The sequence below is a fragment of the Phyllobates terribilis genome, unplaced genomic scaffold (genome assembly GCF_046119375.1).
Source record: "Phyllobates terribilis strain yellow unplaced genomic scaffold, ASM4611937v1 Scaffold_7__3_contigs__length_470593459, whole genome shotgun sequence".
Lineage (NCBI taxonomy): Eukaryota > Metazoa > Chordata > Amphibia > Anura > Dendrobatidae > Phyllobates > Phyllobates terribilis.
In genome coordinates, this window is record NW_027362767.1 from 51,378,449 (window position 1) to 51,390,957 (window position 12,509).

Below are 12,509 nucleotides of genomic sequence, written 5' to 3' on the forward strand. Positions count from 1 at the left end.
ATACTGCTGATTCTTATGTAGCATTGTCTTCTCAAAGGGATCAATTCCAAAGCGCGTCCGATCCATACCTACAATTAAGTGGAATGTATTGTTCCCTGCTACTAACCATTCTATGATTGTTTTTAATGGGATAACAGGAAATCTTGCCCCACAATTATTATGGTCTCTTCAGAATGACATCGGATGAACCTAATAGTCTGATCTGTATGGGGGACTTCCTACATAATAATGATCCACCAAGTCCGATTTAATCTCCATGAGATAAGCCACCGCTGGGAGTTGGACAGCGGATCTCTGATAGAGAACAAGGGAGCATGTGGGCAAGCGAGCGCTCCAGTGTATGGAAGAGAGCGGCTGGACGTAGGATCAGACAAGCCATTATTCTGCCGCTATACCTAAATATTTTTTTTTGGAGCCCCTTAGTATGGGTGACTAATAGCAGAAGGAATAGGAAGGAAAAAAAAAACACAATGTAAGAAATTAATGTATTTTCAGATTAATATTCACAGATTTTTAGGAATAGACAAAAAAAAAAAAAAGACAGTACATTTCTAGAAAATGTAAAGGATACAGAAAGGTGGAATAAAAATTGTGCTTTCTTAAATATAAAACCCACTGCATAGTAATTATTGGATGTTCGCATACACTACAGTATATTCTTCCCGCTGATGTCCATAATAAATATACATCATTTACAGAGTGCACCGGTAATTCACAGACGATGACTGGGAACCAGTGGAGATCAGTTAGGACTTCATCATTCACTTTATTTCCAGTTATATGAGCTCACAGCGGTTTTCCTAGACTTTGATATTGCATCATTGGTATAGGACATCAATATGAGATCAGTAGGGGGCTGCCCCCAGACCCCCACAACGATCAGCAAACATGGTGGGGTAATAAAGAAAGTGTATGGCTTTGAAACATCCATTTTCAGCGGCTCCAGCTAGTTACCATTGAAGTGAATGGGAGCTGGGCTGCAGTACCCAAGAACGGCCACTACCTGGCGCACGGCCCTAATTAGACGACATTGTCTATTGTGGTGGCTTAATAGATTCGGTAACAACTATGTAGGCCCTGGCAGCATGCAGTGCCCGCGGTGTCATGGCGGCTCCCTGTACTCGCCACTTATTGCTTTCAGTTAATATTCTATTGTGGATTATCAAAGTTTAAGTATTATAATGGTAATCAACTTTTATTAAGACAAAACTATATGTTTGTGAGTTTCCCTTTGTGGATAATAAAGGTTGAGGGGGAATAAAGAGGGGACCATTTCCAGTCCTGAAGGAAAGAAGGGGCTGTGGTGGTCTCAGAAGTTCTTGTGCTGAGAGTACCACTGTTGTCTCTGTTTTCTGGTCTCCACCTCGGTGATCAGTGTCTGTCTATAGGCCTCATACAGTTTTACTATCCTCTCCAGTTCTTTCATGAACAGTAACTTGAGCATGCCCTGGTACGTGTCCAGATCTGCCAGCTGGAAGAGTTCCCACTTCAAGATGTGGTCATATCTGTGAGTAGGAAGAGAAATATGTGTTTAGAAGACTTGCATAATTCATGGCGGCCCGCAAGAAGGAAAAGCCAAGTGAAATGCAGTAAGTAATAGAGGTGCTTTGTATTGTACTAAACTTTTAAAAGGACCAGGACCCAAAAGGTAAAAGAGCAGACTCCATCCTGTGCAGGGGAATCAAATACAGCGACGCTGATTATATACCGCACCTATGTGGCTATATACTCCTCCTGCGCACAATTAAATCTGCTCATACTCTGCATGCAGCCTCCTTTCTATCAGGATAGGAGAGTAAGGCTATGTTCATATATCAGGCTGGGTGCCCACGTAGCGTTTTTCAAGCGTTTATGCTGTGGAAACGCTTGTGAAACGCTAGGTAATCCGCACCCCATGGTCCCCAAGGGGAATCCGCATGTTCTATGCACATGCTGCAGATTTTTCCCCAGCGTTTATGCTGCGTACAAAAATCCGCAGCATGTCATTTAATTTTGCGGAAGTGCAGCGGAACTCCCGCCATTGACTTGCATTGAGACGCATAGAAACCGCGACAGTACATTTTTACAAGCGGCTTCTATGCGTCTATGTGCGGATGGTACCCAGTTCTGGAGGAGAGAAGACTCTCATCCAGACCTGGGTACCATTGTACCTGTAAAAAAAGAATAAAATAACAAATAAAGTTTATACTCACCTGTCCGGCGGCTTCTCTCTGAATGCCAGCATCGCTTGAGGACCTGCGGTGACGTCACAGTCATGTGACCACAGGCCCTTCACCGCTCTGTCTCGCGATATGCCGGCAGCCAGGAACCAGACAGGAACGAGTGCTGCAGCCACGCCGGGGCCTCGGGGGTGAGTATAGCTTTATTTGTTTTCATTTTTACGGTTCACACTGTATAAATCCATGCTGTTTGCATGGATTTATATAGTGTGACCTAGTTGTCAAGCACTTTCCAAGTGATGCTATCGCCTGGAAAGCGCTTGTCAATCCGCATGCAGAAACGCACGTGAATCCGCATGTGGATAAGCATGTATTCTGCTGGAAAAACGCATGCACAATCTGCATGTACAATCTGCATGCGTTTTTTCTGCCAGGGAGATGCAGAAATTTTCTGCTTCATTTCTGCATCGTGGGCACATAGCCTCATGGGGTTTTTTTCAGCGTTTTTTGATGATTTTTGTCTGTCTGAGATTCCAGAAATCGCATGCACACAGCATGGTTTTTTTTTTTTTGTTCAGGATTTTGTGCTTTGCATGTTTTTTTTTTGCAAAATAGAGCATGTCACTTTCACCGTTTTTTTCACCCATAGGAAGTAATAGGTGGTGAAAAAAAACACGCACCAAAAACTAAGGTGGCAGGTTTTTCAGCATTTTTTGTGCCAAAACCAGAATGAGATTTTTTTCCCCACTGTGCATGCATAAAAGACAAAAAGAGGATAGTGAAAAGAATGCTGGAAAAAAAGCACCGAAAAAGCAAGAAAAATCCTAAACAACCTCCTGGCAAGAGATCAGGTGTTGCTGCAGAAAAACAAACAAACAGATGTGTGATATGTAATACATTATCTAATGATAATCAGACAAACCTGACAATTTTGGCAAGACCAGCCAACCATCTAATCGCTATGAGCCAGATCTGTTGGAACCAGCTCAACTGTTTGTTTGGCGCAGAAATAAGTCCCTGCTGAAGGCGTCTGACAGCAGCTTTGTCTCAGGAGTACAGGAGCGCTGCTGGATATGCAGCATCAGGAGAAGGCGTCCATCTGACAGCCATCTAATATGTAAGGGCAGCTCACGAAGCTGCCAGACTCTTTGACGCCATCTTACTTCCCCTCAGAGCAAAAAACTTCAGTGCTAAAATTGAATACCTTTTGCAAAGAGATGAATGAACTCCATACACTTTTTTTTTCCCTAAGGTATATGGGCACCTTAAAGAGGCTGTCCACTACAATAAATAATGCCCCCATCGATTTAAACTGTGGAAAGAAGTGCTTTCGTAACTACCTTTTGTTGCAATTCGTGCCAGTGAGTGGCGCTAATGCTGACCGCTCACTGGGCATTACGTGACCCAGCTGCAGCCTCCTCTGATGTCAAGTTCCGGGACCCAGTCGCACACATCCCCTCCGATTGACTGGGCTGTGGGTGGCGTTTCACCGGTGAAAAGCCACCCACAGCCAAGTAAATCGGAGGAGATGCAAGTCACTGGGTCATGCTTCTGGGTTCCAGGAACTTGATGTCAGAGGAGGCTGCGGCCGGGGTCACGTGAGCGGTCAACAATAGCGCTGCATACAGGCAAAAATGACTATGGAAGGTATTTAAAAACAAACAAACATTCTTTCCATTGTTTAAATCGATGAGGGCATTATTTATTGTAGTGGACAACCTCTTAAAGGGGGCTGCCAGCTTATTCTTTACTCACAAGTGGTATGAGCCGGTTCAGGTGCCATCACAGCTCGGGAAGCAGCACCTCTGAGTGTGGAAACAAACCAACCAGGCCAGAGTTCCCAAAGCGGCACATGGACTAAGGTTCATTAAAGCAGAATGGCCGGTAGAGTGATACGACAGCCGCCAATCTGTAAGCTTTTACACAGGCTGATGAAAGTAAATGATGTGCAATGAACGATCGATACGAGATCACCTAGTGCATAGACTGCCATTGTTCTCTGCAATGCAAATCCTGTTTACACAGGTTAATGCTCCACCGAGAACAATGGTCTCCTACTGCATGAGATCAGTGACATATGGCCAGAATGCAAGAAGCATTACTACACATACCATTATGTTGCAGTGTGAGTCCAGCTCTACCCACCTTCCTTTCGGGCAGATTACGGTACATGAATTCAGCGTTCTTTACAGATAGAACAATCCATACCACGAGAGTAAATTATTATTCAAGAATTATTGACCTGGGACAGCCCTTTTAACAGATTACCCTCAGCACAAGGTGAGCGTATTCACCATTACATCTCTCCAGAGAACCTCTAAGAACAGGAAGGTCAAGTAGTGAAACCTTCACTAATATCAGTAAAGGGACTTGTGTTTATTAAAGGCTGACAAAAGCCTCCTCTGTACACAGCCCAAACCAGGCCCAGGGCAATTCCTCCCGAGTACGTGTCCTAGGACGTCCTCACAAAACAGCTAACTCGCCTCCAGCACAAACACACATTACCTTTCCATTAATTACACACAATGAAGAGGAAGGGGGAGGCTGTTGTTCCAGAGAAAACCCATGCTATAATGTGGAGCAGCGTACAGGGCTGAGCACACTGCACACCTTCTGGAGTTGCAGCAGAAAAAAACTGAGTAAAATATGCATGTTTTTTGCCCCCATTCTTTGCTGCAAATTTCAATCTGCAAAGAAAGAATAAGCAGAATGTGCAGGAGAGGTCAGAAATCTCATTCGCTTTGCTATTACTGTAAAACACTGCCTTTTTCCCACAACAAAAATGCAACATGTGCACACACCCTAACAGAACGCGACTACAGTAACACTTCTATGCAGATCATTAAAACACTAAGCAGTAATGTAATACTGATCTGACAGTGGCATATACCAGGGGCCGGATATATTAGGCAGCAAGTGACTAGACACTTATTGAAGTGTTGGAAGCAGAAAAAAAAAAAAACATGATTATAAATCTGGGCAACTCTAAAAGGACTCATTTTCTTTTACAGCACGTGCCCACACCCGGCCATCTATCACAGTACAGATGACGTTAGAATTTGAGAAATTAGCACCATTGTGACTAAAAGGATCATAACAAGATACAACATCAATCTCGTATGATAAAGGCTGAATTTACACTGGAGGACTGCAGCCGCTAGACAACCGCCGATCGGCTCCAGTAAGCGGCTCAGCAGTCGTTTAACAGCTGTTCACACAGAGACCGTGGTGACAAATCACAGAACGATCAGTAACACATTGTTCTCGGCCACACACACAGCAAGCTCAAAAACCATTTCACCCGACGAATAAGCAGGTTGCTTGATGGTAACTGTGGCCCATTTACACAAGGCAATTCCTAGGGATGTTCATTCCTGATCGGCCAGGGTCAGTGCACCAAAGAAAGAGGCCGTGGGGTCACTCTGGCTTTTAATTGTGGAAGGTAAAGACACATTTTGGCCCTGGGGGCGGGATGGAAGGAAAACTTTGGCTGATGGGTGTACGAGTCAGCAAGAGGTTTATGGAAACGTTTTTTCTGTGCACCTACTTTAAGAAATCAGCAGCAATTCTAAGCATTGTTTAGGTATAGCTTTGGGACTGGGACTGCAGCCACGAATATATCTTATAGATGCTATGCACAAGTCAGCACTTATGAAGCATGTGCTTCACATTAATAGGGCTCACATGAAATTATTATTAAAAGGCATGACACACTCCAAGGCGGAGTAGTCAAATTAAGCCAAAATGTCACCCATGCACACCCTATCAATGAGGTCTTCCCTCTAGAGACGTAGTATCCGAGGGTGCCGAGAAAAACCAGCTTCAGCTAAAAAAAAGTGAAATCACTGGCACTTAACAGTGCTCGCTTCCCAGCTGCTCCAGTGGTCCGGTGGTGGGCACTGACTACTGTCTTTTGGATCATCTCTGTTGTCCAAAAATATTTAATTTCCTTCACTTCCATCTTCATATCCACCAATCTTGTGCAAGTTTTTCCCATGGTCACACCCACATGACAGCCCACCTACCCCCACAAAAATACCCCTTTAGGAATTAAAGTAACATGCAAATAAACGAGCCTGAGCCTGCATATACATGTGTTATAGCTCAGAGCTATTTTTTTTTATTGCTTCAGTGCATCAGAAGTGAAAAAGGATCAACATTGCAAATATTAGAACACTGAGAATTTACTACCGTTTTGCGCATACAGCTCCTATACAGACCTATGCCTCCCCCTGGTAACATACAGAAAACTACCCCTGCGTAGTCCAATTCATCAATATTGTGTCCTATCTGCCCACTAATATACCAAATGTCTGCTAGGAAGTAATTGAAAAGTCTGTGAGCATGGCTGCAAGATCAGACTACACCGGGTGTTTGTCGTCTGTTACCATGGTGACCCATACATCAGCATAACGGCAGCAGACAAAAGTAGCACATTTTGCAAAGTTGCTTTTCTAATTTTTCACACATTGGAGCAATAAAGGTTAGCTATTCCCCTTATGTCCAAATAATGACATAAAGAGATTACAGAGTGGTGGTCACAATTAATTTGTTAAAAAGCAAGAGCCATGCCAAATAGTTTCTGTACCTAGAGGACTACAAGGTTGTAAACTACAGTAAGATCCGGGCACCATTCAGATGTCAAGAGTACTGAAATGGTTTATGAAGGGGGCTGGCTTATTGAAATGAGCAGCCAGCCCCCTTCATATGCAACAATGAAGAGGACTTGCCTGGACTAGAGCTCTGTACATAAAATGTATACCTAGCTAATTTAAAGGGTTTGTCCACAAAGACAAAACCTTTCCTAAAATAACAAAAAGTATACTTACCTCCCAGACAGGATCCGTTCACCTCAATCTCCCTGCTGTGTGATCTGGCTAGTTTGTGACATGCACAATGTCACAGGAGCGCTGCAGCCAATCAGAAGATGCAGCAGCTGATCGGTTGCAGCCTTCACAATCCCATAAGTGCCTGCTCCTTTAGTGGATCATGTCAGCGGTCAAAGCTCTACGTACGCATGAATATAATCCATAGCTGTGCTTTATAGCAGCACATACAAGGAAGTTATGGCTCCAGAGAAACATCCCAACATGCCTGTCAATCCATGGTTTTCTTTGTTTTTTTACAGTGTCCACTGCTCCGCTATTATATTAAACATATAATCTAGCTACTGCCATCTACAGTACTCCCCGTCCCCCACCAGCCACACTATCCTGTAGGGGCCACGTACAGCAGAGACAGAAGAAAAAAAGAAAACTCCAGGAATTGAAATAACAGATGAAATTATATTATAAATCAGCTAATAACAGACACATGATCCCGCAATTAATCCATATACTGCGGCTATTTCATGGCTCACTTCACCACGACCTCATGCAAAATGAAAAGCAAACTTACTTCACGGGGGCCCTGGCGTAGACTTGAAGCCAATCTGGGATCTCGGCCGTATGGTATGGATTGGCAGGCACGAGGAGCGCTTGGCTTCTTTCCACTTGCTGCGGCTGATAAGTTACAGGAGGGGGGAGGGGAGGGGGCTGATCGTAGCGGGGAACGCTGCAGGACAAATATAAAGCTTGAATGAGCAAAAGAAGCCCACCCAAAAGATTGTTTAATTGGATGAAAACAAACAGAAGAATCCCACCTTGAACGCATTTACACAGGATACCCTAAACATCCGGGGTTGAATACAGCATTAGCAAACAATGCTTTTTCCTTAGTTATCCCAATTTGAGGATCAGAATGCAATTAGGCAAGTTGCAGAATGAAAATGTTGGGCAATTGCACATAAAGCAATTCCATAATATTCTTTTATTATTGATCTGATAATGGAGCAAGAAAAAAAAAATCCCTATTTCCCATAGCTTCTCTGAAGACAGTTTGCACTAGTAGAGTATAAGCTGCTGTAAATGGAGACGCGCGTCCTGGGGTCTCGGTGCCACCCTGCCCCATCATCCTATCGCTCCCACTAACATTTGAGATTGTGGTCCCCTCCACCCCCCTTCCCGAACAATCTAGGCTCCGTATGGAAGAAAAATGGTAAACAACATGGGAAGCATTTGTAATGTGAAGTCTAGGGTTTATTCACACAGGGCAGATTTGCTAACTAATTTACAGGCCTGTGTGAATAGCCCTCTGCTGCAGTGCCCTAATGCACCATTGGCATTTGCAGAAGAACGACACTCGGTGTCTTTACCTTGGCGCACACGGATGCTTGTACTGAGCCCGCTTATTGATATGATCCACATAATAAACCCCAAATTCTGCAGACTCCACTCGCTCCCAGCCGGGGGGCAGGCCTTCCCTCTCCAGTGGGTGACTCCAATGCGTAGTGTTGGTATTGTGGTCAATGTAGTACTTCCTGCCCCGTATCGTCCAGTCCAGGGACCACCCGGCAGGAAGGGGCATGTCTTCGGAGCTATGATTCGTCAGGTTTCCTAATGAGGTTGCGGCGATCCTTCCGATACCTGATCCGGAATATAAAATGCTGATATTAGCGTCATCCCGGACAGTGATGGAGGAATCCACATTTACTGCTATTTCAGTCTTGTACACAGGATACGTCTGGCTGTAGAAGTTCATTCACCCACCCAGCAGTTTATAAAACACACGGGAATGTAAAGTGTTATATACCCCTCCCCGAGGAATCCGATTTGTGAAAGGTTCGTTTCATACCACAGAGGATGAGCACATCGCTGTTTTTTTTGGAGCACGGTCAGATTTAAAAGGGCCTTAAAGGGAGACTACACTTAGACTAAAACATCACCTGCTGGTGTATTTCTGGCTGATTCTTGCACTATAGCTTTAGTCCTATACAATGTTTGTATATGGCGGTATTTATTCTGCACAGCTCGTTGGCTAGCAGCTATTTTACGCTACAGTCACAAAACGCGTTGGGTAAGCCAAGTCCACATCTGCACTCGGATTTCTTAAAGACCAAAATAATGGCAGCGTCAGATTCGTCGTATGAAGGAAACCAAAGGCGCTCGACAATCCCTGTGGTTTCCTTCATCTTTTTACAGCAGCGTGGGATCTGTGATGGAGGAGTATCCGGCACTGACGAGCATCCAGCCAGGACGAAGCACTGGTTTCTTTCCCCAAAGATCCCTCTCAAAGATGAGTGGGGGAAGGGAAGTGACAACCAAAGTGTCATCTAATCTTAAAGCGTACCTGTAGAGGAGCATGGGCTTGCTGTCTTTGTCCCCCTCTCCACAAGTTGAAACTACTTAAGACGCACATACTAGTATAATGTGTTCAGGAACAGTCAGGATTCTTATGATCTGTTTCTAGCTACTCACTGTCTTGAGTGAGCAATTCTGCTTTATCAGCATTCTGCCAGCACTATAGGTGCCGGGACTTCCTTTCCCTCACTTTGTAGCATGCATTGCTCCATCCACTGTCAAGGAAGACTACCCTAATGCCTAAATGCAGCGTCACAGACTGGAGCAAAGACAAAGCCGCTGCCCCGACTTCCAGTAATCCATCACAAGACGGATTACACTTCACAGCGGGCAGATGAATACACTGAAGGGAGACACCCATTATCCCACAAGCTGATCAGATTATTTATTTTTTGGGGGTGGAAGAGTGACTTGCAGATTTGTCACATTCTCAGATTCATTTAAGTTGTCTGAAAGTGCAGCGACCATTAACGCCACAGAACAGCTCCAGTTTGCAGACTTGATCACTAACCTGCAGGATGTCGGCCCGGTCCATGCAACATCCTTTGTACGTGATCGCCTCCATGCTCATAGTATCTATAGTCTTCATGTGCACGCTCCCCAAGCTGCTTCCTTCTCTGTCCATCATAGTGGTGATCCAAGAAGTACCTCGAGTTTGCATCGCCATTCTCCAGAACCGAATTACCCTCTGTTAAGAAGGACTGAGATGAGGATCCATATTCCCGAGGAACATCACCCAGTCCCCGCACTAAATAAGAAGGGGCAGAAAGTCTATTGCTCTCCCTGCGCATGACCTCATGGGGTGGTCTTTGAACATGAGTCCGCAAAAAGCTTTGGTTCTTAGAAGCCATCCCGTCCCCTGTGGGGTTATATTGAGAAGGAGCAGGTTCTGGCGGGCAGATATCAGTCCGTCTTGGTATGGTCGGTCCATGGCGGATGAAAGATGGCATCAGATCTGCAATTACAGGGTTGTAGGAAATTAGTAAGCAGTAAAACTGCACAGACATAACATGATGGCTGCATGAAAGACCACCATAACCATTCCTGGCACGCCATGACTGACTACTGCCTGCAACAAGTGACATGTGATGTAGCAAGATTTCATCCACTGTAGGCTGGAATTAGAAATGTGCGACATGACTGGGTGATTACAGCGAATCACATACAAGTGTGCACGAGCCCGCTACCCGCCGCCGCGCTGGGCACGAGCCCGCTACCCGCTGCCGCGCTGGGCACGAGCGCAGCAGCTCCAGGCGAATGAAACAACCCTGGTGTTTCGAGCATTTCCCTGTTTAGGAGGAAGCAGCCAGTGTTACTAAATCGCCTCGATACAGATTTCCATAAAAGCATCACGTTGTTACTGCACAAATGTAGCAGAAGACACTGTGCTGCCGACACTCGAAAAACACAAGGTCGCTAATAGGTGAACTACAAGTTCATGAATTGTTAGTGTATAGAAATGGACCGCTGCCCTTCAGCGCTAGGATCATTCCCTTCCATCACTCAGCCCCCCGGCCTGTACAAGGACCCCTGAGGAAGCTTGTCTTATCCAGTGATACTTGTTGGGCTTATTCCACCCACAAATTCACTTTGGGATCCCTACCCCCATTATAGCTTACGCTGGTCCTCTGTCATATGCTTTCATGCCTATCAGTCTTCAATTTGTCATTTCTATGCCATTTCCTATCCAATATGATGAAAACAAAAGTGCCCCCCAAACAGCATGATACCTCACACATATGGTATGATGACCCTACTTTACCCCCCTCAACTCCCCTGGCAAAGTATGGTGACCCCAATACAGTATGATCCCCCAACTGTGATCCCCACATAATCCTCTATTCAGAATAATGGGCCCCACAGGCAACTACGCCCCCTCCCGGGGCGGCCGATCGCCAGGCCACTACGCCCCTCCTCCCTACACCCCACCTCCCCAGGCAGCCGATCCCCGGGCCACTACGTCCCATCTCCCAGGGCCACTATGCCCCCTCTCCGGTGGGCCAAGTGCTCAGCTCCCCTATAAATGATCCTCAAGACTACTCCCCTGCACCCGACTCCCAGGGGACAGTTCCGCTCACCTGTCAATTAACCCCCGGACCGCTCCCCCCTCCCCCATAGAGCACCTCCGGACCGCTCCCCCCTCCCCCATAGAGCACCTCCGGACCGCTCCCCCTCCCCCATAGAGCACCTCCGGACCGCTCCCCCTCCCCCATAGAGCACCTCCGGACCGCTCCCCCTCCCCCATAGAGCACCTCCGGACCGCTCCCCCTCCCCCATAGAGCACCTCCGGACCGCTCCCCCTCCCCCATAGAGCACCCCCGGACCGCTCCCCCTCCCCCATAGAGCACCTCCAGACCGCTCCCCCTCCCCATAGAGCACCTCCAGACCGCTCCCCCTCCCCCATAGAGCACCTCCAGACCGCTCCCCCTCCCCCATAGAGCACCTCCAGACCGCTCCCCCTCCCCCATAGAGCACCTCCAGACCGCTCCCCCTCCCCCATAGAGCACCTCCAGACCGCTCCCCCTCCCCCATAGAGCACCTCCAGACCGCTCCCCCTCCCCCATAGAGCACCTCCGGACCGCTCCCCCTCCCCCATAGAGCACCTCCAGACCGCTCCCCCTCCCCCATAGAGCACCTCCGGACCGCTCCCCCTCCCCCATAGAGCACCTCCGGACCTCAGTACACACCCCGGCTCCAGACACAAGGTTCAGGCACATCCTGGAGCCTGCAGTGTAGTCGGGTCACCCACTGCCAGCCCCTTCCTCCCTCTGGAGACCCCGCATCTACAATGAAGCCTGCAGGTCTCTGCCCGACTCTTCTCCACCTCCAGCCTGAAGTTCTCCGGCCACTTACTCCGCAGCAGGGGGGACGTCTCCTTCTTCACGTACTTCCCCTGCACCTCGGAAGGCTTGGAAACTTCTTTCTTGGTTTTCCTCCTGGATAACATCCCCTCCCCGGACTCCGCTACGCGGCGCGCCCCCCCATAGTGTCCGCTCTACGGCTGCAGTCGGAGCCGCATCTCCTCGGGCGCGCCCTCTACTGGCGGCACCAGGGACCGGCTCGGCCACATAGCCGCACAGCGCGTACTCGCCATAGCACGCCCTCCAATCACATGCTGCCTTCACGTCACCACGCCCCCCCCACCGAAAGATTCCTCTTTTATCAACAGGCA

At 47.3% G+C, this 12,509-nt stretch overlaps 1 protein-coding gene across 3 annotated transcripts; it reads right to left on the minus strand.

The window, feature by feature from the left end:
- Positions 1-470: 470 nt before the first annotated feature.
- Positions 471-12,497, minus strand: SAV1 (salvador family WW domain containing protein 1). 3 transcript variants are annotated; one of them, XM_073638556.1, is made up of 5 exons: positions 12,191-12,495; positions 9,849-10,292; positions 8,353-8,623; positions 7,557-7,712; positions 471-1,505 (listed from the first exon to the last, which is right to left on the minus strand). In XM_073638556.1, exons 1-5 carry the CDS (start codon positions 12,282-12,284, stop codon positions 1,310-1,312), a joined length of 1,161 nt encoding a protein of 386 aa, XP_073494657.1. In that variant the 5' UTR covers positions 12,285-12,495; the 3' UTR covers positions 471-1,309. The 3 variants fall into 3 exon arrangements, with proteins under 3 accessions (XP_073494657.1, XP_073494658.1, XP_073494659.1); XM_073638557.1 differs by lacking the exon at positions 12,191-12,495 and adding an exon at positions 12,025-12,172; XM_073638558.1 differs by lacking the exon at positions 7,557-7,712 and having other exon boundaries at positions 12,191-12,497.
- Positions 12,498-12,509: the final 12 nt, after the last annotated feature.